General features: G+C 43.2%; 2 protein-coding genes across 6 annotated transcripts in view; one reads left to right on the forward strand and one right to left on the reverse strand.

Moving 5' to 3' along the window:
- Positions 1–1,309: 1,309 nt before the first annotated feature.
- LOC121288847 lies at positions 1,310–5,742 on the reverse strand. Its single transcript, XM_041207634.1, has 2 exons — positions 5,213–5,742; positions 1,310–1,944 (listed from the first exon to the last, which is right to left on the reverse strand). Exons 1-2 carry the CDS (start codon positions 5,740–5,742, stop codon positions 1,449–1,451), a joined length of 1,026 nt encoding a protein of 341 aa, XP_041063568.1. The 3' UTR covers positions 1,310–1,448.
- ccdc28a (coiled-coil domain containing 28A) overlaps positions 5,698–27,470 on the forward strand; it is a 29,489-nt gene continuing 7,716 nt past the window's right edge. For 4 of the 5 annotated variants that reach the window (XM_041182758.1, XM_041182760.1, XM_041182757.1 and 1 more), the window contains exons 1-3: positions 5,698–5,850; positions 14,034–14,215; positions 26,931–27,109. In XM_041182758.1, coding sequence (XP_041038692.1) covers positions 14,064–14,215; positions 26,931–27,109 — 331 coding nt within the window. In that variant the 5' untranslated portion in view covers positions 5,698–5,850; positions 14,034–14,063. The remainder of the gene's footprint in view (positions 5,851–14,033; positions 14,216–26,930; positions 27,110–27,470) is intronic. The other variant, XM_041182761.1, reaches the window with a different exon arrangement.

Here is a 27,470-nt window from a genome sequence, read left to right on the forward strand (position 1 = left end):
CTCCCTCCAAAGTCGATATACTCGAAGGTGAAGTGCCCAAAAATGCTTACAGTATTCCAGGCGTGGTCTAATCAAGGCTTTATAGAGCGAAGGCATGAGTTCTTCCCCCTTGTATTCGTGCTCTTCAGATATAAAGGCCTGCATTCCAATAACCCTTTTGGTCATTTTCTATGCCTGTTCACGAGGTTTTAATGATCTATGTACCTAGAATTCCCTTGCCCCTCCCCTCCAAACAAGTCTCTTTGGACCTTCTCTGTTCCTAACTTTTCACCATTTAGAAAGTACCCTGTTCTATTTTTCTTAGTAGATGACCTTACATTTGCCTACTTCTACTCAAGGATAAAGAAGCCCAGTTTTTCCTGTCTTTCCTCATAACTCAACCCTTCAATAACAGACATCCATATCTCTCCTTTGTACCATCCCCAAGGCTTAAGATTTGCCCCATGTCTTCTTGTTTCCCAAAACACAGCACAGTACATGGGGTGCAATCTGATCAGGTCACTGATTCCATCTTTAGTTTGGCATCTAACTTCCACTCAATGATCTAATAACATAATTAAACATTCTCTTCACTTTGTCCGTTGCTAAAGCACAAATATTTGACATGTTAACTGCTGAATCCACGCACAGATCCCTTTCCACTTTACCTTTAACTGTTTGCATATTGTCGGTACCATTCTGATTGCACATCCACTTTTCAGCCTAGTGTCAGCAGGTACGCGCACGCACATAAGTAATCAGGAAATGTTTGTCTCCTTATATTTTGCTTGTGATACCATGCAGTGCAGTGTTTTCCCTCACTGACCAATTTTCCTCTTGCCCTCTTCTCCTGAATCACAATGCACTGCCTCATTACAAGGTCATTGTTTACGTATGAATTTTGACAATGAGTGTCAGCAAGCTATTTAACTACTGCATCACAACCAATCCCAGTACTTCCCTTGCCCATCGTCTGCACAAGCAGGGAGGTGACACCAGTCTGCGGTTACGAGTGGGAGCCTCAATTGATTTTTTTTCCTCCTGCCGATATCCATTGCTGACAAAGCCTAATCGCACACTTTTTCCATCCATATATTTGTAGTCAGAGGCTAATCATATTGGTTCATTGTAGTAGCTTACCTACATTTATGGTTCTGCATTGCCCAATATTTAAATGTAGAGTGAGTTCTTATATTTACTTACTGTAGTAAGTTACTGTATATTCGGCTACTGTACTGAAGTATCCTAGTTCCCAAAGGACATTACCCTATATCTAGTTGCTATGGTGAGTTAACCTATAATTTAATGAATCAACATGCGTGGGGCATGGCACTCTCACCAACATTTATGCTTCATGCAATATCACAAAAACAGATTATCTGGTCCGTACCACACTGCTGTTGGGAGGGTCATGTTGTGCATAAATTGGTTGCCTACAACAGTAGCTACACTTTGAATGTTTTTTTTTGTCATTTGCAGAGTTTTACTTGGAGCTGGTGTACTTGGTCACCGCCTTTTGTCCCTTCCGACACGTCGTGCTTGGCCAATTCCCTGGGCAGTAGCAGGCACACGGCGGTCGGGATCTCCCGGGAGCTGATGGTGCTGCGCTTGTTGTAATGGGCCGGGGGGGAAGCCTCACCCACGATGCACTCAAAAATATCATTCACAAACGAGTTCATGATGCTCATGGCCTTGGAGGAGATGCCGGTCTCAGGGTGAACCTGCTTCATCACTTTGTAATGTAGATGGAGTAACTCTCCTTCCTCGACCTTAACTGCTTCTTGCCGCCCTTTGCGTGCCAGTTTCTTTAAGACTTTCTTAACTCCCTTCTTGGGAGCTGGTTTCTTCTCATCAATCATCTTCAGTTTCAGACACAGAGAGGACTTCGTGGGCTGTATAGTACTTTGGGATGTCCAATGGTGTTGAAAGGAGTGATGAAAATGTTGGAAGAGAGAGCAAGCCAGTCTGGAGGGCATAGAAATTATAGGCCAGTTAAGGCACAAGGCAGTTTGGCAAGGTTGGACGGTATTTATTTTAATGCAAGGAGTCTGACGAATAAGGCAGATGAGTTGAGGGCACAAATTAACACAAGATGGTATGATGTCATTGCTGTCACAGAGACATGGTTGAGAGAGGGGTAGGGTTGGCAGCTCAATATTCCAGGATATCGAGTCTTCAGGCGAGACAGGGAAGGGGGTAAAAGAGGAGGGGGTATCACAGTATTGATCAAGGAATCAATTACAGCAGTAAGGAGGGATGACATCTTAGAAGGCTCCTCAAATGAAGCCATATGGGTAGAACTGAAAAACAAAAAGGGAGCAATCACATTGCTGGGAGTGTACTATAGGCTCCCAAACAGTCAGAGAGAAATAGAAGAACAGATATGTAGGCAAATTTCAGAGAAGTGTAAAAATAATATGGTATTAATGGTGGGGGATTTCAACTTCCCCGACGTTAACTGGGTTAGTCATCATGTGATAGGTTTGGAGGCAGCGGAATTCTTAAAATGCATCCAGGAGAGCTTTTTAAGCCAGTGCATAGAAAGTCCTACAAGAAAGGGGGTGGTCCTGGACTTAAGTTTAGGGAATGAAGCCGAGAGGTATCAGTGGGGGAGCATTTTGCAGATAGTGATCATAGCTCCATTAGATTCAAGGTTGTTATAGAAAAGGACATGGATGGGCCAGAAATCAGAGTTCTAAATTGGGAGAAGGCTGATTTTCATGAGACCAGACATGATTTGGCCAGAGTGGACTGGGAGAAGCTACTTTTAGGTAAATCTGCGTCAGAGCACTGGGACTCATTCAAGAAGGAAATAGGGGGAGTACAGGGCCAACATATTCCAGTAAAGGTAAAGGGTGGGACCAACAAATTCAGGGAACCCTGGATGTCGAGTGATGTACAGGATTGGATAAAGAGAAAAAGGGAGGCTTATGGCAGATACCAAGGGCTCAAAACAGTGGAAGCCCTACAGGAGTATAGAATGTGTAGAGGGAAACTTAAAAAGGAAATTAGGAGAGCAAAAAGGGGCTCATGAAAAAACATTGGCAGGTAAAATAAAGGAAAATCCACAGTTATTTTACAAATACATTAAGAGTAAGAGGATAACTAGGGAAAGAATAGGGTCCATTAAGGACCATAGTGGTAATTTGTGTGTGGAGCTGGAAGGTAGGGTTCGAAATGAACACTTTGTGTCGGTGTTCACAAGTGAGAGGGACAACATGGGTATGGAAATCAGGCAGAAGGACTGTGATATAATTAAAGAAGTTAGCATAGAAAGGGAGGAGGTTCTAAGTGATCTGGCAGGCTTAAAAGTAGATAAATCTCCAGGCCCGGATGAAATGTATCCCAGGCTGTTAAGTGAGGCAAGAGAGGAAATAGCTGGGGCACTGGCAATAATTTTTCAATACCTCTCTGGCCACAAGAGAGGTGCCAGAGGACTGGAGGACAGCCAATGTGGTACCGTTATTCAAGAGGGGAGGAAGGGATAAACCAGGGAACTACAGGCCAGTCAGTCTAAACTCAGTGGTGGGGAAACTATTTGAAGCAATTCTCAGGGGCAGAATTAATCTACACTTGGAGAGGCAGGGATTAATTAAGGACAGTCAGCATGGTTTTGTTAAGGGGAGGTCATGTCTGACCAATTTGATTGAATTTTTCGAAGTGATGACCAAGTGTGTAGATGAGGGCAATGCATTTGACGTAGTCTACTTGGACTTCAGCAAGGCTTTTGATAAGGTCCCACATGGGAGACTGGTAATGATGGTAAGAGCCCATGGGATCCAAGGCAATTTGGCAAATTGGATCCAGAATTGGCTGAGTGGCAGGAAGCAGAGGGTGATGGTCGAGGGGTGTCTTTGTGACTGGATACCTGTGTCCAGTGGGGTTCCACAGGGATCGGTGTTGGGTCCATTGCTGTTTGTGGTATATATAAACGATTTAGACTTGAATGTAAGAGGATTGATCAGTAAGTTCGTAAATGACATGAAAATTGGTGGGGTGGTAAATAGTGAGGAGGACAGCCTTAGATTACAGGAGGATACAGATCTGATGGGCTGATCAGTGGCAGATGAAATTTAATCTGGATAAGTGTGAGGTGATGCACTTTGGCAGGACAAACAGGGCACAGGAATACATAATGAATGACCCTGGGAAGTATCAAGGATCAGAGGGACTTTGGTGTGCATGTCCACCGGTTCCTTAAGGTAGCAGTACAGGTAGATAAGGTGGTTAAGAAGGCACATGAGAATCTTGCCTTTATTAGCCGAGGCATAGAATACAAGAGCAGGGAGGCTATGCTGGAACTGTATAAAATGCTGGTGAGGCCACAGCTAGAGTATTGCGTGCAGAGAGAACGCAGAGGAGATTTACCAGGATGTTGCCTGCACTGGAGAGTTTTAGTTATGAGGAGAGATTGGATAGACTGTGGTTATTTTTCCTGGAGCAGAGGAGATTGTGGGGGGACATGATTGAGGTGTATAAAATTATGAGGAGCAAAGATAGGGTAGATAGGAAGGAACTTTTCCCCTTGGTGGAGGGATCAATAACCAGGGGGCGTAGATTTAAGGTAAGGGGAAGGAGGTTTAGAGGGGATGTGAGGAAGAATTTTTTCATCCAGAGGGTGGTGGGAATCTGGAACTCACTGCCTGAAAGGGTGGTAGAGGCAGAAACCCTCATAACATATAAGAAGTATTTGGGACAAAAATAAAAATACCTGGAAAAACTCAGCAGGTCTGGCAGCATCTGCGGAGGGGAACACAGTTAACGTTTCGAGTCCGCATGACTCTTCAACAGAAGAGTTCTGTTGAAGAGTCATGCAGACTTGAAACGTTAACTGTGTTCCCCTCCGCAGATGCTGCCAGAACTGCTGAGTTTTTCCAGGTATTTTTATTTTGGATTTTCAGCATCCACAGTTTTTTGCTTTTAAGAAGTATTTGGGTGTACACTTGCGATACCGTGGCATACAAGGCAATGGGCCTAGTGCTGGAAAATGGGATTAAAATAGTTAGGTACCTGTTCCACCGGCACAGACTCAACATGCCTTTTTCTCAAGGGCCTTTTTCTATACTGTAGCCCTGTATGACTCTAATTGCAAGTCTCTTTATTAACCTCTTTATTTAGCTGTTGTAGTGAATTGCTCCATATCTGGTTATTGTAGGGAGTTCCCCATATTGTTGCTGTAGTGAATTACCATATGTAGTCATTGATGTTCCTCCTAGTTGCTCTAATGAATTACCTTATATTTGCTTTGAAGAATGTGAAAGCTCTGGGCCTGTTTTCTGTGTTCAAGTTGTAGCTGTCTCTCTGGTCAGGTTGGTTGCCTCTCCTTCGCTCTCTCCCTCTCTCACCTGTACCTGTCCGTCCGTTGGGCCATGGCCGCCGCGGTGTTCTCCGGGGAATGGAGTTCCTCTCCTCAGGATTTGCCTCGGCCACCACGCAGGTGGAAACTACAACCCCCAGCATGCCTCTCGGCCTGCGGCAAACCCTTCCGGGGCAGGAACGGGGAGGTGGGAGGCTGCGAAGCGGGCGGCGCCATGGCAACCAGGGCCCTGCTCTGATAACCGAGGCCTGTGCTTCAGGGTTGGACGTGAGGCTCCGGGAACGTCCTCCGGCTCTGGGAAGATTGAAAGGCGGGCCGATCAGAAAGATGTTGCGGTGGAGGCGGGCCTCTTTCACGCTCTGATACTGCGAGAAGCCGCTCGGCCTAGGCCCGACTCGACCCAGGCGCCTCTTTTCTCCCCTCCCCCCCACACAACCAATGGCCATCCCCCTTGTGACCGCTTAGGCAGTGACCCAGGCCTCGCAGAGCCGTCATGTCCTCAGCCCCACCGCCCTCCTCTGCAGCATAGCGACCAGAAGGTGGGGGAAGTCCTGGTAAGGAAAGAGCCTGCGTTTATTGTCGTACCTAGAAGCACATCCCTCAAGCCACCTCCCATTGCTTCTTCTCCAGGATAAAAGCAAAAACACTGCAGATGCTGGAAATCTGAAACAAAAAGCAGAAGATGCTGGAAAAAACTCAGCAGGTCTGGCAGCGTCTGTGAAGAGACAGAGAGAGAGAGAGAGAAACACAGAGTTAATGTTTCGAGTCCGTACCACCTTTTCTTCAGAGCTCAAGAGAAGTAGAAATGTGATGAAATTTGTACTGTTTAAGGAGGGGGTGGTGGAGCAGGTGAAGCTATGGGTCAGCGATAGGCGGGGGCAAAGCTATGGGTCAGCGATAGGTGGGGGCAAAGGTGAGATGGACAAAGATGTCACGGGCGAAAAGACAGAGGGAGTGTTTAATGGCGGTGGTCAGGGTTATCAGAAAAGGTGCGGATTGTGGCATAAAGGGGTGAAAGCAGAATGTGATCGTGGCAGAACGGGGGTAGGCATTCTGTGAGAGAACAGCATGGAACAAGTTAAACAGATGGCCCAGATGGGGGTGAGGAAAAAAGAATAGAAAACGGGATGTAAAGGGTGGATTAAAAAAAAGGAGATAAAACAATGAATAAAAATGGGGAGGAAAAAAAGTGGATTAAAAAATAAAAATGGATTTTGAGAAAAGGGATGAAAATAGAGGGGAGGGTTCATGGTCTGAAGTTGCTGAACTCATTGTTAAGTCTGGAAGGCTGTAAAGTGCCGAATTGGAAGATGAGGTGCTGTTCCTCCAGCTTGCGTTGTGCTTCACTGGAACATTACAGCAGGCCAAGGATGGACATGTGGGGCGAGAAAGCAGATTGGTATGTTGAAGTGGCAAGCAACAGGAACTGGGTCATGCTTGTGGACAGATCAAAGGTGTTCCGTAAAGTGGTCACCCAGTCTGTGTTTGGTCTCCCCAGTGTAGAGGAGACCGCATTGGGAGCAGTGAATGCAGTAGACTAAATTGAAGGAGGTACAAGTGAAGCACTGCTTCACCTGAAAGGTGTGTTTGGGTCCTTGGATGGTGAGGAGGCAAAGGGGCAGGTGTTGCACCTTCTGTGATTGCATGGGAAGGTGCTTTGGAAAGGGATGAGGTATTGGGGGTGATGGAGGTGTGGACCAAGGTGTCCCAAAGGGAACGGTCCTTATGGAATGCTGATGGTGGGGTGGGGGGTGAGAGGAAGATGTGTTTGGTGGTGACATTGTGCTGGAGTTGGCAGAAATGGCAAAGGATGATCCTTTGAATGCGGAGGCTGGTGGGGTGAAAAGTGGGGACAAGGGGGACCCTATCATGGTTCTGGGAGGGAGAGGAAGGTGTGAGGGTAGAGGCATGGGAGATGGGTTGAACATGGTTGAGGGCCCTGTCAACCATAGTGGGTGGGAAATTTCGCTGAAGGAAGATATGTCAAACACCGTTTTGGAAAGTGTCATCATTGGAACAGAAGCAACAAAGGTCTGTCTGCAAGCATGACCCAGACCTTCCTGTTGCTTGCCATTTCAACACACAATCCTGCTCTCCTGCCCACATGTCTGTCCTTGGTCTGTTGCAATGTGCCAGTGAAGCCCAACGCAAACTGGAGGAACAGCACCTCCACTTCCTATTATGCATTTTACAGCCTTCTGGACTTAACATTGAGTTCAACAACTTCAGACCATGAACTCTCCCCTCTATTTTCACCCATTTTTTATCCCTTTTTTCAAAATTCATTTTTATTTTTCATCCACTTATTTTTATTTCTATTTATTTCCATTTTTATTCATTATTTTATTCCCCTTTTTCTATTTTCTATTTTCTAATCCTATTTTCTGTCCTTTTTTCCCCACCACCGCCCCCTACCCCCACAAGGGCCACCAGTTACTTGTTCCATGTTGTTCTTTCACAAAGTGCTTACTCTTGTTCGGCTATTATCAGACTCTGATTTCTTGCCTTTATGCCACCTATCGGCACCTTTTCTAGCCCTTACCATCAACATTAACACTCTTTTTGTCCTTTTATTCATGACATCTTTATCAATCTCTCTTTTGCCCCCATCTATCACTGGCCTTCTATCCAGCTTCATCTATCCCACCCCCCCTTAAACAGTATAAATTTCATCACATTTCGACTTCTCTTTAGCTTTGAAGAAGGGTCATTCGGACTCGAAACGTCAACTCTGTTTCTCTCTCCACGGATGCTGTTAGACCTGCTGAGTTTTTCCAGCATTTTCTGTTTTTGTTTCACATTGCTTCTCATTGGATAACTGTCTTCAAGATGGCCTTTTCCTTATTGGAGGAGCAACACAGTAAACTCTCACAAGCAGTGAATGAATGGCAAGCTGTTTGGTTGGAGGGGGAATGTTGGCTGGCACACCCTGCTCTTTTTCAAAGTGCTCTTCAAATGGTATTCGAGTGCTATTCAAAGTGCTCAGCAAAAAAAAATAATTTGTATTTATTTGTAGCTTTTCACCACCTCAGGACGTCTCAAAGCGTTTTACAGCCGATTATGTACTTTTGGAAATGTGGAGCATTTGGACATGGCTTCCTTTGTTAGCCGAAAGACAGCATCTCTGACAGTGTAGCACTTCCCCAGTACTGCACTGAATTGGTTGTTTAGTTTCTGTGTTCCAATTCACAGTGATGCTTCAACCAAGTACCTGAAGAGTTGATGAGTGCTACCAAGTGAGCCAAGTTGGTACTGCATGCCCTCCGCTCTTGAACCCACAAGGCTAATCCACCTCCCCCTGCCCACCACCTTTGATGAGGTAGATTCATGTTGTCAGTGAAAAGTGCCTTATTCAAACAATTTTTCTAATTACTCAGATGGAGTGCTTTACATAGTATACCAGATTGGAATAATCGCCATTGCATAAATTAATTCTTCAATTGCCCATTTTCAGGTGTGAAACAGTCTATATTTGCAGCCTAAGAGATAGTAGCTACAAGTTTTTCCTTTGGTTTTAAATTTTTGGTTAGAACTTGTTTCTACTTTATTTACTTCAATTCAACTGGCATACAGGACAAACAGAGCCTCCAGATCTTTAACCAGCTATTTCTTGAATGAAGACAGTACCTTAGCCTCAGTGACCTTTCTTGGGGGTCCCTTTCCAGCTGTTGATCATTTCCTGGTAAACGAATAATTGACATTTGTCTTGAATATTCCCTTCACAACCCTGAACCTGTGCGCTCTTATCCTAACCTATCTAAAAGAATTTTGAGTTTGTTTTTTCTACCCTGTTATCTCACAGTTTGAAAAGAACTGATCCGAGATATTTGGTCAAGGCTAAAGAACCTGAACTGAAACAGTTGTTTCTTATTGCCCTTCCGTCTCGATGTGGTACTGACTTCCGCATAATGGGAAGATATCAGGATTTTGCTGAGTTATCTGATCTCGGCTTGGCTGGCGGTGGCGATGACATGTCTACCCTCTGTGACCCTGAGTGGGCTGGAGGGCAAAAGTCACCTCATCTTTTTATTGCTATCAAGTGACTCCTGCTGACCAGTGACAACAAGATCAACCGATCTGCTTGTTATGGTTTATGCATGGACAGGCCCCACTGTACAGAGTGGCTGCTACTGCCCTGATATAAGATCCCAGCATTAATCAGGAGCAGGACAAAGAAGAATAATATTTTAGAGAAATAAATGTCCAGATAGTCTCATCGTTTAGAAAACTGCTTAAAGGCCTCCTCTTAGACAATGGGTTCAGTCTACCCCAGAACTGAATTGTGTTAACATTACAGTGCAGTACTGAGGGAGTGCCTCATTACCAGAGATGCTACCTTTTGAAGGGGTGTTAAACAAAAGCTTCACTGTCCCTTTGGTTAAGGTGGATATTAAAGATGTCGTAGCACTTTTTCCAAAGAGCCGGGAGTTCTTTTTGTATACTGACCAAAATTTCCTCCCTCAAGAAAGGCCACCAGAATAAATTAACTTGCTACATGTAAATTGGTTGGTGTATTTTCCTGCACAATAACAGTAATTGCACATCAAAAGTAATTAATTGGTTACGAATTTGTGATGTCCTGATTGTGATAAGGTGCACATTCAATTCAGGCAGTGACTAGTGGGGTACCGCAGGGATTGGTGCTGGGACCCCAGCTATTCACAATATATATTAGTGATTTAGATGAGGGAACTAAATATAATATCTCCAAATTTGCAGATGACACAAAGCTGGGTGGGAGGGTGAGCAATGAGGAGGATGCGGGATGCAGAAATGCTTCAGTGTGATTTGGACAAGCTGAGTGAGTGGGCAAATGCATGGCAGATTCAGTATAATGTGGATAAATGTGAGGTTATCCACTTTGGTAGCAAAAACAGGAAGGCAGATTATTATCTGAATGGCTATAAATTGAGAGAGGGGAATGTACAACGAGACTGGGTGTCCTCGTACACCAGTCACTGAAGGTAAGCATGCAGGTGCAGCAGGCGGTAAAGAAGGCAAATGGTATGTTGGCCTTCATAGCAAGAGGATTCAAGTACAGGAGCAGGGACGTCTTGCTGCAATTATACAGGGCCTTGGTGAGACCACACCTGGAATGTTGTGTGCAGTTTTGGTCTCCTTATCTGAGGAAGGATGCTCTTGCTATAGAGGGAGTGCAGCGAAGGTTTAGCAGACTGATTCCTGGGATGGTGGGACTGACATATGAGGAGAGATTGAGTTAGGATTATATTCGCTGGAGTTCAGAAGAATGAGGGGAGATCTCGTAGAAACGTATAAAATCCTAAAAGGACTAGACAGGGTAGATGCAGGAAAGATGTTCCCGATGGTGGGGGAGTCCAGAACCAGGGGTCACAGTCTGAGGATACGGGGTAGACCATTTAGAACTGAGATGAGGAGAAATTTCTTCACCCAGAGAGTGGTGAGCCTGTGGAATTCGCTACCACAGAAAGTAGTTGAGGCCAAAACATTGTATTTTTTCAAGGAGGAGTTAGATAGAGCTCTTGGGATGAAAGGGATCAAAGGATATGGGGAGAAAGTGGGTGCAGGCTATTGAGTTGGATGATCAGCCACGATCATAATGAACAGAAGAGCAGGCTCGAAGGGCCAAATGGCCTAAACTCCTGCTCCTAGTTTCTATGTATGTTTCTTTGTATGCTATAAATGAGCATCTATCTCTCTTTCACCTCCTCTTCCAAATCTTTACTCCTTTATATACAACCTGCTCATGTTTAAGGACTGAAATACAGTATCTGGGTTCTGATGTCTATCACAGTGTATGCATAGTACGTGGAGCAGTAACCCACTGTACCACAGCAAATTGAGAAGATGTACTTTGGTGATGTCAGTCTTGGGAATTGTCATTCGCTTTAGAAACATTGATGCCTACTTGTTTCTTTCTGGCCTGTCCAATCTCATTAAAAACCGCAGAGCCACAGTGATTATGGGGTTAGAAATGTGTGCCAGGCTAAACCGTTGCAGATTGTGTGATGGAGTGAAAGTTGAGTCTGACTAGCTTCACCTACTGACTGCTCATAGAGCAACATTGGCACAAGGTCAAAGAAATATTTGTAGGTGGGTGTGAGAAGGCAGCAAGTCAGGAAAATGGGCTAAAAATAGTGACATTCAAAATTTACATTGGCCTATGTCGCAATAGACCGGGGGCAATGTGATTAATGCAACTGACCTTTGACTGTCTGCCAACACCCAAAACGTGCTCACTTCATTCAAAGAGGATGTTAATATTATTGGTCTTATGGCCCAACTAGTCTATCCAGATGCTTATGCTCCACATAAGTCTCCTCCCACTCTATTTCACCTAACCTTATTAACATATATTCTTTCTCCCTCATGTACTTATCTTGCTTCTCCTTAAATGCATCTATGCTATTGGCCTCAACTATTCCTTGTGCTACCATGTTCCACTTTTTTAGAGAGTTTCCACTTTTTAGAGAGAGTTTCCAATATATATGCATATATTATATATGTGTGATATATTAAGTCAGTAATGAAACAGCAACAATGCCGTGGGTTTTTTTTCAAACAGTCAGTGTTAACTTTCTATGTTCATTTGAATTTTGGTTCTAGTTTGTATTGCTGGAGCTTTACAAGAGAACCAAAAGCAAGTGAATACTTGTACTTGCGGCTGAATAGTCAGCCAGAACATGATCCTGAGTGATCCAAGTGTGAATTTTCCTTGTGGTTTCCAACTATAGTTCATGTCAAGTCATGCCTGCCAGGTCAGGAACATATTGCACATGTTTATTTGTTTCCTGAAAAGAAGGTAAGAATAGAATGTCATCAGGAAACCATGTAATCTCATGGATTGTGTGCAAATACTTGACTCCAAGCTGTGCATATATTTGGACTTTCTTAAGAAAGATGACATATTATCATAGTTAACATACGTTACCCTTTCCTTAAAAATATGTTATATATCAGCCAGGACAGAGGATTGGTTAGCTAACAGGAAATGGGGAGTAGGCATAAATGGGGTCACTTTCAAGCTGGCAAGATGTAACAAGTGGAGTGCCACAGGGGTCAATGCTGGGGCCTCAACTATTTACAATGAATATTAATGATTTGGATGAAGGAACTGAATGTATAGTTGCTAACTTTGCTGATGACACGAGGACAGTTGGAAAGTAATTGTGATATTGATAGGTTAAGTGACTGGGCGAAAATTTGGCAGATGGAGCATAATGTGGGAAAATGAGAACTTGTCCACTTTGATAGGAAGAATCAAAAAGCAGTATATTATCTGAATGGGGAGAGTTACAGAGGGATCTGGTGGGCTGGTGCATAACTCACAAAGTTAGTATGCAGGTACAGCAAGTGATTAGGAAGGCAAATAGAATGGAATCGTTTATTGCAAGGGGGATGGAATATAAAAGTAGAGATACTTTGCTACGTTTGTCCAGGGGGTTGGTGAAACCACATCTAGAGTATTGTGTAGTTTTTGTCTCCTTATTTAAGAAAGAACATAAATTACATTAGAAGCAGTTTAGAGAAGGTTCACTTGACTGATTCCTGGGATGAGGGGTGTTATCTTGTCAGGAAAGACAGTTGAGTCTGTACCCATTGGAATTTAGAAGAATGAGAGGTGATCTTATTGAAACACATAAGATCCTAAGGGGACTTGGCAGTGCGTATGCTGAGAGGATGTTTCCCCTTGTGGGAGAGATAAGTACTGGGGACACAGTTTTAAAACAAGGGGTCTCCCATTTAAGAGAGTTAAGGAGAAATATTTTCTCCGGGTGTCATGAGTCTGTGGAACTCTCTTTCCCAGAGAGTGGTGGAGGCAGGCTCGTTGAATATTTTTGAGGCAGAAATAGATAGATCCTTGCCTAACAAGGAAGTCAAAGGGTATTGGTGGTAGGCAGGAAAGTGGTGTTGAGGCCACAATCAGATCAGCTTACTCCTGCTCCTAATTCATAAATTCATATGTTCGAAAAAAGTTGCATTTTTAATACTTTTCGTGATCTCAATAAGTCTCAAAATGCTTCAGATACAACAAAGTGATTTTGCAATATAATCACTGTTGTAATTAAAGAAAGAAAGAAGAACTTGCATTTACATAGCATCTTTCACGATTTCAGGACATGCCTTACAGCCAGTGAAGCACTGTACTTCAAAATTGCTGTATTATTGTAAATGCCAATTTGCCCAAAGAAATATCCCACAACAGCAACCTGATAACCAGATAATCCTATTTAGTGGCGTTGATTTGAGGGATAAATATTGGCCAGGACATCAGAGATAGCTCCCCTCCTCTTCTTCAAAAATAGTGCCATGGGATCTTGTCTGAGAAGTAGGCACAGCTTTGGTTTAATATCTCATCCAAAAAATGGCATCTTGGACAGTGCAGCATTTCCTCTGCACTGCACTGGACTGTCAGCTCAGATTTTGTGCCCAAGCCCTGGAGTGGAACCTGAACTGAACAACCTGGTGACTCAGAATGCTACCAACTGCACTATGACTGGCAGACAAATGTGCCAACTAATTTGTGCGCTGCCAGTAGTTGTTTTAAACCTTGTCCTTGTGTTAAAATTGCCACTGCCAATTGCAAGAACCTAATTATTGTTCCTATTTTTTCTATTCTTTTCCCTGTGGATCAATGACTTTTGCTAACTGCACATTCTCCACAAGCTTAATTTGAACCATTGTTAGGGGGAAATGAAGCTGGTACCTAGGTTTTTTTTTAGGTGTTGTAACATTTATTTAAATTGTCTTCCTGCAGGCAGACTTTGGCTCCTGAATAGCAGACAGAATGGAGGAGAAGAAACTGAAGCGCAGGAGTCCCAAGACCGCTACACAACAGCATATGCCTCCAGTAAGCAACAAAAAAAACACTGTACCAAGTAAGAGTGTGGGCTTGAACACTGGCTCACAGACAGCTGCTCCAAAACAAAAACTGAAAAGGTATAATACATTATTTTTTATTATTCATTCTTGGAATGTGGGCATTGCTGACGAGGCTGGCATTTATTACCCATCCCTAGCTGTCCTCGAGATGGTGGTAGTAGTGAGCCTTCTTCTGTAACAACTGCTGTTGAACTACCTCAGAGGCATATGAACATACGACATAGGTGCAGAAGTAAGCTATTCGGCCCCTCGAGCCTGCTCCGCCATTCAAAAGATCATGGCTGATCTGTTTGTGTTTCGGGTTCTACATTCCCATCTATCCCCGGTAACCTTTGATTCCCCTGCCTAACAAAAATCTATCTACCTCTGCCTCAGGGGTAGGCAGGAATGTAGAGTTGAGGTTACCTTCAGATCAGCCATGATCTTATTGAATGGCAGAGCAGGCTTGAGTGGCCTACTTCTGCTCCTAACTTGTATGTTCGTATTCAGTGGTCCCGTTCCCTACCTTCTGAGGCAGAGAGTTCCAAAGCCGCGCAACTCCCTGAGACAAAAAAAACTCTCCATTTCTGTACTAAAAGAGCAACCCCTAACTTTAAAACAGTGCCCCTTGTTCTGGACTGACCCACAAGAGGAACCATCCTTTCCACATCCACTTTGTCAATACCGTTCAGGATCTCAGATGCTTCAATCAAGTCACCCCTCACTCTTCTACATTCTAGTGGAAACTAGCCCAGCCTGTCCAACATATCCTCATAAGACAATCTAGTAAACCTCCTCTGAACCACCTCCAATGCCTTTACATCCTTCCTTAAATAATGAGACCAAAACTGCAAACAGTATTTGACATGCAGTCTCACCAATGTCCTGTATAACTGAACCATACCATCTTTACTTTTACGTTAACTTCCTCTCATAATAAAGGAGAGCATTCCATTAACTACCTTGACTACCTGCTGTACCTGCATACTAACTTTTTGTGACTCATGCACGAGAGCACCTAGATCCCTCTGCTCCTCGCAATTCTGCAATCATTCTCCATTTAAGTAATACTCTGCTTTTTTTATTCTTCCTGACAAAGTGAACAACTTCACATTTTCCCACGTTATAGTCCATCTGCCAGATTTTTGTCCACTTACTCAGCTTACCTATATCCATCTGCAAACTTCTTATATAAAAATAAAATACTGCAGATGCTGGAAATCTGAAACAAAAACAAAAATTACTGGAAAAAACTCAGCAGGTCTGACAACATCTGTGGAGAGAAAGACAGAGCTAACGTTGCGAGCCCGTATGGAGCTGCGGGCTGGCAAGTCTCCAGGTCCTGATGGACTTCATCCTAGGGCCTTAAAAAAGTGGCTAATGAGGTAGTAGATGGCTTGGTGTTAATTTTCCAAAATTCCCTAGATTCTGGAAAGGTTCTGAAGAAGGGTCATACGGACTTGCAATGTTAACTCTGTCTTTCTCGGCAAACTTCTTATGTCTTCTTCACAATGTACTTTCCTACCTATCCTTGAGTCGTCTGCAAATTTAGCTACCGTGCCTTCACTCCCCTCATCTAAGTCATTGATGTAAATTGTAAAAAGTTGATAAATTGGTTAAACTTGATTTCCCTTTCACAAAGCCATGCTGACTCTTCCTGATTACCTTATGTTTTTCTAAGTGCCTGCTATAAACTCTTTAATAATCCACTCTGACACCTCTTTGTCCTTTTGTCTGTGACATCTTTTGGTTATCTCCACCTATCACTGGCCCTCTATCTCGCTCTGCTTGTCCCACCACCCCCCCTTAAACCAGCTTATATTTCACCTCTCTTCTATTTTTACTTAGTTCTGTTGAAGTCATACGGACTCGAAATGTTAACTGTGTTCCTCTCCGCAGATGCTGCCAGACCTGCTGAGTCTTTCCAGGTATTTTTGTTTTTGTTTTAGAACAGAGTCAAAGTGCCCTTTACCAACATTTCAGAAGAACTCCCCTTAGTGCATCGGTGTTGGAAGCATTTTATAAAACCCTATGCCATTAACTTCTTTCAAAGGGAATGCCTGCTTTAGGACATACAATCATAACAGTGCAATACAGGTTTTGCTGAGGCTGTACAATGCACTGGTCTGGCCACATTCGAGTATTGCTTAGAGTCTGGTGATTCCCTGCACAAGAGTTATGCAAACATTGGGCAGGGCACGTAAAAGAGCACCAGAGTGTAAAGGAATAAGGTGTGAGTGAGATTGCTAACTTCTGCTCAGTCACAGGCAGTCTTGTGCAAGGGAGGAATCAAACTGAGAAAGCTCCAAGCTAATTATAAGACTGAACAAAGGAGAGGAAAGACTTGCATGGTATCAATCTGACTTGATTATAAGCCAAATCCCATCTTGAAAGAATACAGATTTCTTGCTCGCTGTGCCATCTGATCTCTTGTAGGCTGATTTCAACAAGCTTTTAGTAACTGAAACTGTTCGCTTTACAGCATTGGAAAAATCTATGGCTGTTGCTCTTTTCAATGTACTTGTTCTTTCTAAATATTCACAGCCTGTGCGTTAGCCCCAGAAGCTGATGGACCTGACTGAACTACACACTTTGAGCTTATAACAAAAAAATGTAGCCAAACAGCATGGGCTTGGAGGTATTCCAATGTAAAGCTGGGGGAATGCAGACTGGGCTCATTTTCTTTTAAAAGAAGAACAGTAGCTCAATGACATCAGATGCAGTTTTGGGTTGTCATCAGGATTTGAATAAAGCCTAACTGTGGGTGTGGAGCTTTTGTACTATCTCCACTTGTGATGCCGTGGTACAGTTCAATAATAGACCTTGTCCTTTAGGACAGTTCTGTGTCCGGCCACAGTATTTTGAGCTGTATAACATTGCTACTGATGAACTAGTTTGCATCATACGCTGAGAGGATTTTTCCCATCGTGGGCAATCTAGAACTAGGGGCCGCAGTTTGACAAAAAAAGGGATCTCCCATTTGAGACAGAGATGAGGGGGAATTTCTTCTGAGTGTCGTTAATCTTTAGAATTCTCTCCCCCAGGGAGCAGTGGAGGCTGGGTCATTGAGTATATTCAAGGCTGAGTTAGACAGATTTTTGATCGAGTCTCTTGTCGAAGGTTTATGGGGGGCAGGCAGGAAAGTAGAGTTAAGGCCACAATCAGATCAGCCATGATCTTATTGAATGGTGGTGCAGGCTGAATTGGCTGAATGGCATATACCGGTTCTTAATTTGTATGATCTTATATGGATTTTCTAACATTGGCATCAATGCATTGAACCCGAGCTTCAGCAACTGAAGGTGCTATGATGCCTCATTCCTGTTCCATACAACATCCATGCACTTAGCATTGAGAAATGCACCTTTATAGGTTTATCAATACCATGGAACAGCGTTAGGGGCATAGATTTGTCCTATCATTTCCTATGTTTGGAGGTCTTGGGTTTTTTTTTGGTGGTGATAAGAGAGGAAAGTATTGAGAGAACATGGGAATAGGAGTAGACCATTCAGCCACTTGAGTGTGTTCTGCCATTCTTTATTCTTCCATGGGATGTGGGTGTCACTGGCAAGGCCAGCATTTATTGCCCATCCCTAACTGCCTTTGAAATGAATGACTTTGCAGAGGACAGTTAAGCGTCAGCCACATTTGCTGTGGATCTGGAAGCATCTGGGTGGCAGATTCCCCTCCCCACTGATGGTTTTTAAAATAAACAATAATAACCGTCATGGGTCTAGCTTTTTAGGACCAGATTTATTAATTGAATTTAAATTCCACTGGCTGCCATGGTGGGATTTGAACCCACGACTCCAGAGCATTAGCCTGGGTGTCTGGATTACTGGTCCAGTGACATTACCACTAAGCTACTGCCTCCCCTCATAGATCATGGCTTATCTGTATCTCAGCTCCATGTATTCGCCTTTGCTCCTTGGGCAAATCTGTTTCCTGAGCATGTGTTCCAATGTGCTGTACATTGATAGGCTTGAGAGCATTTTACCTCCACTCCTTGGCCTCTTAACCAAGATAGTAGATGTCAGTAGGCTCTTTGAATTTGGAGGGCATCATAAATTGTGCCTGATCTTCCTCATATTTAAATCCCTTCATGGCTTCAGCCTTCCCTACCTCTCTAACCTACTACAGTCCTATCCTCCCCATCCCCCAGAGCTTTCTATTCCTCGGACCCTGGCTTCTTGTCTATCCGGGTTGTGCGATTGGCTGCCACGCTCTGGAGTTTTCCCATTCACCCTTCATCTCCCTCTCTTCATGCAAGAGCTTCCTTAAAACTCATCTCTTTCACCGAGCTCATGGTCACCTCTCCTTCATAACACGGCATCCCTTTTCTCTGAGTGGGCCTCTGTGAAGTGCCTTGGATGTTTCCCTGTGTCAAATGCTTTACATAAATGTAAATTGTTACAGCGACAGATGCTGATGTCACTTAATCTATTTTAAAAATATTCTGTCAACTAGAATTTCTTTAACTATTTAAAAACCTTATTCAATTCCTTATTTGTGACAAATAATGAGTAACTGTTTTCAGTGATGGAAGGGTCGGGAACTAGAGGACATCGATTTAGGGGAACTGGCAAAAAAACTAGAGAGGAGTTGAGTTTTTTTTACACAGCTAGTTATGATGATCTGAAATCCATTGTCGGAAAGGGCAGTGGAAGCAGATTCAACAGTCATTTTCAAAAGGGATTTGGGTAAATACTTTAATGGAAAACATTTACAAGGTTATGGGGAAAGAGCAGGAAGAGTGGGACTAATTGAATAGCTCTTTCAAAGAGTCAGCATGTGAACAGTGGACCAAATGGCCACCTTTTGTGTTGTTTCATTTTATGTAAATACTGAATCCATGTTTTTGCAAGCTGTGATCACAAATTATGCTTTTCTTAAATAAACAAACTGGATGATTATTTGGGTGGAATGGATTAATAGAGGAGCGTGAGTGAGACTCAACCCATGAATTCCACCGAGCACTGGAACTGTAAGAGGCATTCAGCAGTAAAAGTGCAAATGGTACATTTCAAATATTTTGAACGTTCTGACGATAATAATTTCTGAAAATAAAAATGCTATTAGTAATTTGGTTTAAGGATCTGCTTGTCTTCATTGTGTGTGGAGGAGGAACTTTCCAATTGGAGTTATAAATCCTGTATAGTGCAATCAAAATGCCAGAAACAAGAATACTGTCCATTTAAATTTAAATTCAGGTGCTGGAAGCAGTTCAGCAGGGCAGGAGGTGCTAATGAGTCCATCTCCCTCTTGTGGTAGGATATCAGCATTGTAGCTTACTGTTCTCTTTTCAGGAGTCATTTTAGATCTGTGTGCGATGTTTAACCCTTTTGCTTGGACAAACCTAAGTGGTCCATGTTAATCTCACAATTGTCCATTTTTAAAAAAAACCCACAAGTCTATTTGTGTTGTGATCTATTACCACAGGCAGATGGGCAGACTGAACACAGTGCAAGTCTTTTCACGCGTCAGTTAAAAGTGAGAAGCTTTGTTTCGTTTCTTCTATAACATTCTTGTTTTATTCTGACTCTTGCTGGTGCCTTGACTGCACAAGCCTAAATGGTGATCGTCAGTCAGCTATTTAACAGTATTACTTCCAAGCTGGGTCTAGTCCTATCTTTGGTCGTCATCCACGCATCTCACTTTCTAAATCTGTCTGTTAAACACTGTCGCCTGTTGGGGGCGCGGCGCAACTTGCCTCAGTGGCCACATGAGAGTCAGTGTGCTAGAACTCTTAACAGCCGCAGTTCCAGACCTTGGCTTCCTGAGAACAACTTGCTGAGTTTGGAAACACCTCGTTTAAGCTATGTTCGGTATTTATTATTACCATTAATATTAGATTAGGTTTTCTAGTTAAGCTATTAATGCTCCTTTCCGTCCTTCCCAAGAAAAAGGTTGCATGTTTTGTTTAGCCATTAGCATTAAGTTCTTCCACCCTCAGCCCATTCCCTAAATCCTCATGAATTGTTTTAAAATTTCCCCCCAGCCCTCTATTTGTTGCTGTACCGAGTCCTCTTGCGTTATTTCCAGTCTTGCTCCCTAACCCATGGCCCTTCTCGTGTACCTGAATCCATTTTCTGCTTGCTCCGTATACTCCCTGCTCTTCAGCTCCTAAGAGTGTGAGGCTAAGACCAGTTTTCACCTCAGTTTTGCTTTTTTCAGAAAGAAAAAATAAACCCAGCAAAGCTGGTGCAACTGCAAAGTGTCCACGATGAATTTTCAAATAATCAAAAATAAACACCAAAAATCCTGGGAATGTCAGTGGTTTTTGCCGGAAGAAGGGATATTCATCTGGGTTCTGCCTCACTCTTTACTTGATCTCTGGAATTTGCTTGAAGGCTCAGTGGGTAAGTGCAATGCCTGGCTTGGTACTGACCAGAATAGACCCATTTCCAGACTTCCCCAACTGCCTTATGCTGATTTAGCTGATCCAGGATTTGGTGTTCCTGATTTTCCCCCCCATGTCCTCTAAGTTAACAAGCTTCACCCCGCATGATGTACAATTGGCCTCAGTTTCTCTAGGCACAGAATTGGGAGACCTGGATGGGTGAGGGGGGTGGGGGGGAGATCAAATGGTGCCCCTGCTTTTCATTAATATTCGCTGATAGCTGCATGGCGGTGAGCATTAAGCGGAGAGAGGATCAGACTGAGCTGTGATTTCCTTCCTGCTTTCTATCTGCCCTCCCCACCCCCAAGTCCCACAACAACAACCTCTTGATGAAAATTGACCATTTGTGCAAATGGTGGCTGAGATTGTGTAACTGTACAACATCAGTTAGACGACTGATTTAGGGTGTTGTGATGGGCTATGAAAGTCTACGTTTATACAGTATGGTGCTTCAGAGCATTATTAATGGGATCCTAAATCTATTGTAATAGGCAAGGATGAACCTTACCAAAAACAAAATACTGTGGAGTACTGGAATTCTGAAATAAAAACACAAAATGCTGGAAACTCAGCAGGTCAGGCTGTTGGAAAAGGAAACGGAGGTAACATTTGAGGTCAGTGAGCTTTCGTCAGAACTGGAAGAAGTTGATGATTTAACACTTTAAGCAAGTGAAGAGGCAGAGAAAAGTTGGGGGCTGGTGGTGTGGAGTGTTGATGGGGAAGAAAGAACGAAAGGGAAGATCTGTGATAGGATGGAAAACAGGAGTGATTAAATGGCAAAATACTGCTGAAAAGAAAGACATCTTGCCAAAGCTTTTCATCTTGCGCTCATCAGGACAAATGCAAGAATGCCAAATGATCACAACTATTTATACTGCAGGAGAAAAGGGTGCTGATTGGCAAGTCGACTCTGGCTGAGACGTTGCCATGGAGAATATGTTCAAGCCTTGTGCCTTTTTCTAAATTACCTGGGTGCTTGCAGAGCCTATAGGTTCCCATTGCTTTCTCCAGGGCAACACCTCAGCCAATCAGTCGACTTGCCAATCAGTCAGCACCCTATTCTCCTGTAGTATAAGTTGTTGTGTGATTGTTTGAAATTTGGTAATCTTGTGTTTGTCCTGATGAGTGCAAGATGAAAAACTTTGACAACATGTCTCTCTTCAGCAAAGTTCAAGTTCTATAATACCAAGCGACTATTTATATGACAAGGAATGATGGTACAAGGAAAAGGGGAAGTTAAAGAAACCAAAGGAGGGTCTAGAGGAGCTGTAAATGGCAACAGAAGAACCATTACTAGCATCTGTTGGCTGAGAAAATGGAGCGCTGGTTGTGAGTTGAAGTTTTTAAAATCAATGCTGAATCCAGAAGGCTGTAACGTTCCTAATCGGAAGATGAGGAGTAATTTTATGTAGGGGAGAAAACTCCTGGCTTGTTCCTTCCTTACACTTCTAAGGCAAAGGGTCACAAAAAGGCCAAGTCACCAGTGAGTGACATCACAAGGCCTGATAGTTTAATGAAATGGGTGTTTGTTTATGAACTGTACCAGAAATTCTCAACTGTCAGCTTGACTTGGAGCTGCTGTTGATTAAGAGAAGCAGAAAGCACATACTGCACAGAGTGCAGACGGACTTACCAAGGTAAATTTGGAAGCCTGCTGTAATAAAACAGAGTGATGAAAAAATCAAAATATTTCCCGTGTTTTTATGATTGTGGAAATGAGAGAGTCCCTGTGGTGACTGCCTGGATAGATGGAATAACTGGACTATGAGTTTATGATGCTGAAGCGTTATTAGTAACCTGAAGCTAGGCTATTTCAGTCCCTCATTTTAGGCACTAGGCTCTGCTCCTGCAGGTAATGTAGAGTTTAACCATGCAGCTGTCAGCTCAAGATTTTGTACAGTGCCCAGTGCAACAATTCCTGTATCTTCGTAACACTACACCCTAGCCCTTGGCAAGTCGTGCCCATGATATAAATTGTCTCCAAGGTCAGTTTTCAATGTGGCAACATTACAGGCCACAGCAGTCAATAGTTGCTCCATTTTGGAAATATCACTCTTTGGGACGGTGTTAGCTGTGTGGACGAAGTCGAGCAAGCCAATGAGTGAATGGCTCAGAGAACTTCCCTTTTTGGTAACTGCCATACAGAAAGCTTCATATTTACATTGGGATATATACTGACCTCGCTAATTGTAAGCAGGTTAATGGTGATGGAGTTATGATTCAGAAATAAAACAACACCCTGTGCTGACTTTGAACGTAACAGACAATCTGGTGCAACCTGCAAGTTTACTTTTTTCCATGAGGGACTGAATATTTCTCTGAAAAAGAGCCCAGCTAAGTCGTAAAATGCCCTCACGCCAAATGGGGAATATAGGAACAGGAGGAGGCCATTTATAAAAACATAAAAATTAGGAGCAGGAGTAGGCCAATCAGGCCCTTGAGCCTGCTCCGCCAGTCAATAAGATGATGGCTGATCTGATGTGACTTCTACTCCATTTTCCTGTCTCCCATAACCCTCGACTCCCTTGTCAATCTAAAATCTGTCTAACTCAGCCTTGAGTATATACAATGAGCCAGCTTCCTCCTCTTCTGTGAGAGAGACTTCCAAACACTAACAACCCTCTGAGAGAAGAAGTTTCTCATCATCTCTGTGTTAACTGGGAGCCCTCTGATTTTGGAACTGTGTTCTCTCGATCTAGATTCGCCCACGACGGGGGTCATCAAGTCTTTATGGCACATACAGTCTATGCCAGCATTCTGCAATGCAATCCATTCAGTCCCATTCCCTGCTTTAGCCCTGCAAGCTTATGGGAGTCATCCTGTCAGCATCTGCCCATCAGCATCATTCAGCAACTTCAGCTTCTTCAGCCATTCAGTGACATCATTGCTGATCTGCGTCCTAACTCTTTGCGTCCTACCTGTTTCAATATCTCTTAATACACTACACTGGCATAAATCTTATTGCAGATGTAAAGTTATTAGTTGAGAGAGAGAGTTCCACACTTCTACCACCCTTTGCTGGAAAAATTGTTTCTTAACTTCTGTTCTGAATGACCTGGTTCTGATCTTAAGGTTAATTCTCCTCATCCTAGAATACTTTGGCAGTGGAAAATGTTTTTATCTATCTACCCTATTGATTTCCTTCAAAACGCTTAAATCTGCAACAAATCCCCTGAACCTTTGATGTTCCAGGGGCTACAATTTTTTGCAATCTCCCCATATAATCAAATTCAAAATCTCTTTCTATTTCTGAATTGATGTTGCGGTCACTTATATTTGTCCGAATGTCCACCATTCCTGATCAGCTTCCGCATCTATTTGTTTATCCTTCTCTCACTAAAAGCCCCCTTTTTTTTGTACCAGCTTGAAGTTTCATCCACTTCTGCTGGGAAGGGAGAGGTGTAGGGGAGTGAATCAGTCTTGTCCTCTGCTCTGGACTAGATTGGGCTTGGCTTTGATAGTTTGATTGACACGCATTGTCCAAGATCAAAAGGATCAGAGGTTGGGCTAGGTTTTGGGTCAGCCTGTACATGTGAAAGTAACTATGACAGAGACAGTTGAAGATGGAGCGGGGGAGGGGAATGACCCCAGAGTTTAAGCAGCTCAGATAAAGGAAGGATTCAGCAATAATTGTAAGGTTTATGGCTCTCACGCATTTGCTGGGAAAGTGGTGGCACTCCTTCCAAACCTCATTTCACTTCAGAGTTAGTGTTGGAGACTGCATCGGGCCAATTGTACTTAACTTGAATCCCTACCACTCCGACTTGACTGTTGCCCGAATCCCTGCCTCTCCCTTCTTGGCTGTTGCCTCCTGTTTTGTTAACCCTTGTCTTGCCCACAGGCGTGTCTCTATCCTGCATCAGGTTGCAGGTTAATCTGTTAATCCAGTGATCACTTTTACGACAGTTTCTTTTTGATTTGTTACCACAGGCCAGGGGTGGTAAGTGATGCAAGAAGTAGCAGAAGAACGTGGAACCATGGATAAGTAGCTATTCCCACTGCCCCAATCTTTTCTTCAGCAGGGTGATTCTACAGAAGCTAGCAGAAATGGATTCAAACACTGAGCTTGCATTGTGCATTGGGTGTCTGTGTAAATGTGGCATAAATAAGCCATTACTGCTCTTTCTGAAGTCCAGCAATAAAGGTTAATGGTGTTTAAGTTCCTACAGGATTCATTAGTGTTTGGCCAAGTTTTATAGCATTCTTGATTTGTTTTAATGCAAAGGACTGCAATGCTGGAACTCGCTGGGTAAATATATCTGTGGTGTGGAATGTGACATGCAAACTAGGAAGCTCCCAAGTTCATTCCTTGATCTATATTTAAATGAGCTGATCTCAGCTTAGAGGGGACACCACGATTCACATTATGTCATTTGCTAGGTAGGGGGAGAAATCATGTGGGGTACTTTGTTCACTGTTCATACAATTTTGTCTCATTTGGGATAATAGAGAAAGCAAGTATGTATGTCTGTAAATGTGCGTGTGTGTCTGTATGTGTTTATCCCATATTTCTAGCAGTGGGTTTTAAAACTATGTGGCAGCCTTCCATATGGTTCCTTAAGATAATAGTTTGCACTGTGGTTGTCAGCTCTGTACAGTGTTAAAACTAATTCCAGTGCAAAGCACGAGGTAACTCGCATAACGCAGTTTGTTGGAATAGATTTAACTTGATGTGTGAACCGTAACCATACGGAGAGTACAGAGGTGATCTTAAAAAAAGGGAATAACAAGGGCAAAGAGAGAATATGCAAATAATTTAGCAGATGACATAAAAGGAGATCCAAAAGCTGCTGATAAACTTAGAAATAGTGAAAAGTAGTCAAAGGAAGGGCTGGGTCAACTAGGGACCCAAAAGGAGATGAATATTCTTTTTGAGGCAGAAGTACTAAATGAGTATTTTCCATCTCACTTCACTAGAGAAATGGATGCTGCCAATGTAGCAGTAAAGGAGGAGGCGGTAGTGATATTGGTTAGGATCAAAATAGGTAAAGAGGAGCTACTTAAAAGATTGGTAGTTCTCAAAATAGGTAAGTCACCTGGTCTTGATGGAATACATCCTAGGTTACTGAAGGAAGTAAAGAACTGTAGAGGCTCCGGTCACAATTTTCCAGTCCTCCTTTGATGTCAGACTGGTGTCAGTGGACTAGAGGATTGAAAATGACACAAGTGTTTAAGAAAGGGAGGGGGATAAACCCTGCAACTATGGGCCAGTCAGCCTAACATTGATGATGGGGAGCTTTTAGAGATTGTAATCCGGAACAAATTAAAATCAGCACCCATTTGTTAAGGGAAAATGTTTGTTACGGTAGAGATGTTGATTTTGTGCGCCTGGACTTCATAAGGTTTTTGACAAAATACTACATGATAGACTTGCTAGCAAAGTTAAAACCCATAAGATTACAGAAATGGTGGCAGTGTGAATACACAGTTGACATGGGGACAGACAACAGACGGTAATGATGGAATAGTTCTTCAGGCTGGAGGGAAGTATAAAGTGGTGTACCCAGGGTTTGGCTCTAGGAGCACTGCTCTTTTTGATAAATGTTAATGAACTTGGTTTGGCATAATGTCAAAGGTTACAGGCGACACAAAACTCAGAAATACAGTAAACAGTGAGGAGGATGCGGGGAGACTGAGGACATGAGCAGACTCATGGCAGGTGAAGTTTAACATGGGGGTTTGAAGGGATAAACGTTAGTAGTAAAAATGGAAGGGAATATGAACAAAATGGTGCAATTTTAAAGGGGGTGCATGAACAGAGCGATCTCGGGGTGTATGTACACAAATCTTTAGGTGGCAGGACGAGTTGAGAAAGCTATTAAAAAGCACATGTGGATCCTTGGCTTTATTCATAGAAACACACGGTAGAAAAGAAATTTGGCTCATTTAGAGTGTTGTGTTCAATTCTGAGCACTGTAATGTAGGGAGGATGTAAAGGCCTTGGAGAGAATGCAGAAAAGATTTACTAGAATGGTACCAGGGATGAGGGACTTCATTTATTTGGAGAGACTGGAGAATCTTGGGTTGTTCTCCTTCCAGCAAAGAAGATTAAGAGGAGATTTCATAGAGGTGTTCGATAGAGTGAATAAGGAGAAACTGCTTCCAGTGGGAGAAGGGGTTGGTAACCAAAGATTAGATGATTAAAGTGATTAGCAAAGGATTCAGAGATGAAGAAAAATTTTCTATCTTCTTTTGTATGTATGTCGACAAATCGCTGTAGCAGCAGGCCTGAAACTAGGATCTGAATAGAGTGGAGTATTCGAGTTGACATCTCGCCAATCTGACAGCACAATTCGGTGCTCTTGACCTTATAGCCCTAGTTTTCCACTTTTAAGAATTGCAGATTTTAATCTATGCTTGCTCTCATTCTCACTTTCCCTCTTTTGTCCTTAGGGTAGTTAAAGAGAAGCCCAAACCACAGACTATAGCTGGAAAGAGCACCCAGTCGGCCCCTATTCAGCATTCCTTCCTCACCGATGTATCTGATGTGAAGGAGATGGAGAGGGGGTTGCTCAGCCTTCTAACCGACTTCCACTCTGGAAAGCTTCAAGCATTTGGTAAAAGGTTTTTTTGTGAGTTTACAAGATTCTCCTTCAAAGCACAAAGCTGGGTTTCACTACTTGATTTTTAACTTGGCTTGTTCTTCCCAGCGCTGAAAGTTATTACCTCCCAAGTGGAGTTGAGCTCTGTTCAGCAAGAACCCAGCTGGAAAGGCACTACACCTGATCAGAAGATTGTATTTGTGTGTAATAGTATGTCCAAAATACCCCATCCTACCTTTATGGAGATTTCTCCCTCACTACTCCTTGGTTTGTATCAGGGTGTGGCCCCTCATACGCTTCATCTGTGAGTCTTGACAGTGAATGACAGTAGTCTATTTGCTGGTGAGACACCATTAAGGCCACTCCAGTTTCCCTCCAGCATCCACACACA

This window comes from Carcharodon carcharias, chromosome 2, assembly GCF_017639515.1.
Source record: "Carcharodon carcharias isolate sCarCar2 chromosome 2, sCarCar2.pri, whole genome shotgun sequence".
Taxonomy (NCBI): Eukaryota; Metazoa; Chordata; class Chondrichthyes; order Lamniformes; family Lamnidae; genus Carcharodon; species Carcharodon carcharias.

Bases quoted from the DNA above. Each gene is read 5' to 3' on its own strand.
- LOC121288847 (XM_041207634.1), bottom strand. From the start codon at position 5,742: ATGGCCATTGGTTGTGTGGGGGGGAGGGGAGAAAAGAGGCGCCTGGGT. The intron at 1,945-5,212 runs GTAATTCATTAG...TATGCCCTCCAG, and splicing joins TTCTTCAAAGCAAATATAAG to ACTGGCTTGCTCTCTCTTCC.